We start from the raw sequence: 2,538 nt of genomic DNA, 5'->3' as shown, positions 1-2,538 counted from the left end.
CACACACACACACACACACACACACACACACACACGGTAAGCTACAATTGCTATAAATATACACTCTGCAAAATAATCGCACACCCGTTGGAGAACCTGGCCCCAGGAGTGTGGTCCTTTTACCTCCCCAAAACAGGCCTCTACCACCAGAGCTAGAGCTCTGGGCCACGTCTTTTAGTCTCAGCTCCCTGAATTCCAGTTGATTGAGCTAGGAAAGTTGTCCACTTGTGTGAAATATGTGGATGCACCACACATACCAACCCACTGTCAACACGGCTCATATTCTTTTGAAAGCTTAAGGTTTTAAGCTAAAGTGCCATATCTGCACTGCAAATCAAGTAGTAAAGTTTGAAAGCTGCCTTTTGTCAAGCTGCAGGTCACGGGCCAGAGGCAACAACTTATTTCCTTCCTTCTAGCCTTTTTTTTTAGCTCCCAGCAGCTAGGTAAATTATAATACTTGGCTCCCTCCCCTCTCTACTGTTCTCCTGCAAGATAGGAAAATGTAGGGCTGAGAGGAACCACAGAGGCATCAAGTCTAATCCGCTGCAATTATAGGCAACTATATGACAGATGTTAAAATCCAAAGAGGTCCATCAGCACATACATTTCAGTGCCTCCTCCCCCCATCACACCAACCCCTAGCACCAAACCAGGATATTTAATAAAGAAAACAAAAGGTTTCAAACTACAACACTCCCCAGGAAGAGAGCAGGGGGAACATGGCTGTCACCAGTGGCTTCAGGCCTTGCCACAGCAAGGAATGTCTTACACATGTCAGATTCCAACAAATCTGCAAATTCTGCTAAATACCTTCATAGAATCATAGAAGTCAGGTCGAAGGGACCTTGTAGATCTTCAAGTCCGACCCCCCGCCTGGGCGGGAGAAAAGACCAGACTCAAATGAGTCCAGCCAGGTAGTCATCAAGCCTCTTCTTAAAGATCCCCAGGGTAGGAGCCAGCACCACTTCCCTAGGAAGTTGGTTCCAGCTCCTAGCCGCCCTGACTGTGAAGTAGTTCTTGAGGATGTCTAATCTCCTTGTCACAAGGACATGAGAAAGGAAAGGTCAAAAACAGATAAGCCCATCCCCAGTTCATACTTTTGTTCTTTCAACCCTTTGTTAGCAGTTTCAACCCTAGAGTTTCGCTCAGTTCACATGATCCCATAAATTCTTTTGAGACTATATAATATACTTCTTTCTAAAAGCACTGGGAGACTACAGGATGGAACGGTTTGACCATTAAGGAAAAAAACAGTAGCATTTTGGTGTCATAACCACACTACTGTATTTATTCATATACCACATGCCCAAATGAGACATGCACCCTGTTTTGGACATGCAGAATGAAGAAAAAACATTTCCCTTTGAACCAAACTGTTCAGATCAGGGCCCTCACTGAAGATGCACACCACAATTTTCAATTGCTCATTTCCAGGAAGAAGGTGAGGCTGGTATTGAATAAACAAGGTAAGACCTTGTTGTTGTGCAGCCCTCCTAAAACTCTGGCAGACAGAAAGCTTCATTTCAGGACCATGTTTGCATTTTCGTATGTGCACTTACCCACATAATGCATATTAAGGGCCAAGTACTTGTACTGGAAGAGAGGGTTGTTGTTGAGGCTACTTCTTTGGATCTGCTGGAAGAAGGAGCTGACATCCCATCTGTACAAGACGTCCAAAAGCATGATGCTAGGGACCCGCAGGGCCACGTTTAGTACTGCCTCCAGCTTCTCCTTGACAGCCATTCTGTTCCCTTTCAGAGAACTCGCAGCAGACTGTAAATAGCACAAGACAGACGAAAGTAAGCAAATCCATATTTCACTGTACAAGCTTCCCAAGCCTACAAATGTAGCTCTCCGTGTGGCCATCAACAGGGCTTTTATCTTTTGCTATCAGAAGATCAGTTGGCTACCAGCTCTCTGCAACAACTTGCTGGAATGCTTCTGTTTTGATGGTAGTCTTCCACTATGAGAGAGAGCGCATGCTGTGCAAACTCTCATAGTTATTCATATTATCACCGTCACAGGTCAAGATCCCACTGAGCTCGGCGCGGTACAAAACATCTGCACAAATGTTAGCTCTAAAACCCAAGTAAGGAGCAGGGATGGAGGGGACTCTGAGATTTCAAGTTAAATGGGGAATTACAAGGCCATTTCCTTCTACGGCCTTTTCGGATGAAGCAGCTTTTGAAAAATGTCAATGAGAACAGTTCTTTATAGTGCTACACATTAACAACTGAAGGCTTTTTTGGGAGGAAAAAGCTTTTACAATCGCAACAATTTAGATGCATTTCCTCCCTACCACTTGCAATAACTTCCAAAAGCCTAATCTTGGTTTTTTGAGGGTTTTTTTGTGTTTATTTAGGCAAACACTTTTTTTTAGATTAAGATCTATAACGCAGCTCCGTACCAATTATACCAATATAATTCATTACAATGGCACATTATTCTGGTGCTCTAAAATGAAGGTTTGGTTTGTAAAGTGAGTTTAGTGCTTGGGGACAGAGCTGGACTGACAGCAGTAGGGATTGAAGGGTCATG

General features: G+C 43.9%; 1 protein-coding gene across 1 annotated transcript in view; it reads right to left on the bottom strand.

Annotated features, from left to right (window-relative positions):
- RNF145 (ring finger protein 145) overlaps nucleotides 1-1,773 on the bottom strand; it is a 58,043-nt gene extending 56,270 nt beyond the window's left edge. Inside the window, exon 1 of the mRNA XM_019506072.1 lies at nucleotides 1,560-1,773. Within this exon, the coding sequence (XP_019361617.1) occupies nucleotides 1,560-1,743 (184 nt within the window). The 5' untranslated portion in view covers nucleotides 1,744-1,773. The remainder of the gene's footprint in view (nucleotides 1-1,559) is intronic.
- Between the last annotated feature and the right edge of the window lie 765 nt (nucleotides 1,774-2,538).

This window comes from Gavialis gangeticus, unplaced genomic scaffold (assembly GCF_001723915.1).
Source record: "Gavialis gangeticus isolate Ggan-Ray unplaced genomic scaffold, GavGan_comp1, whole genome shotgun sequence".
In the NCBI taxonomy this organism is placed as follows: domain Eukaryota; kingdom Metazoa; phylum Chordata; order Crocodylia; family Gavialidae; genus Gavialis; species Gavialis gangeticus.
Note: the sequence above shows the minus strand (reverse complement) of the source record. Positions and strands in the feature narration are given on the sequence as shown.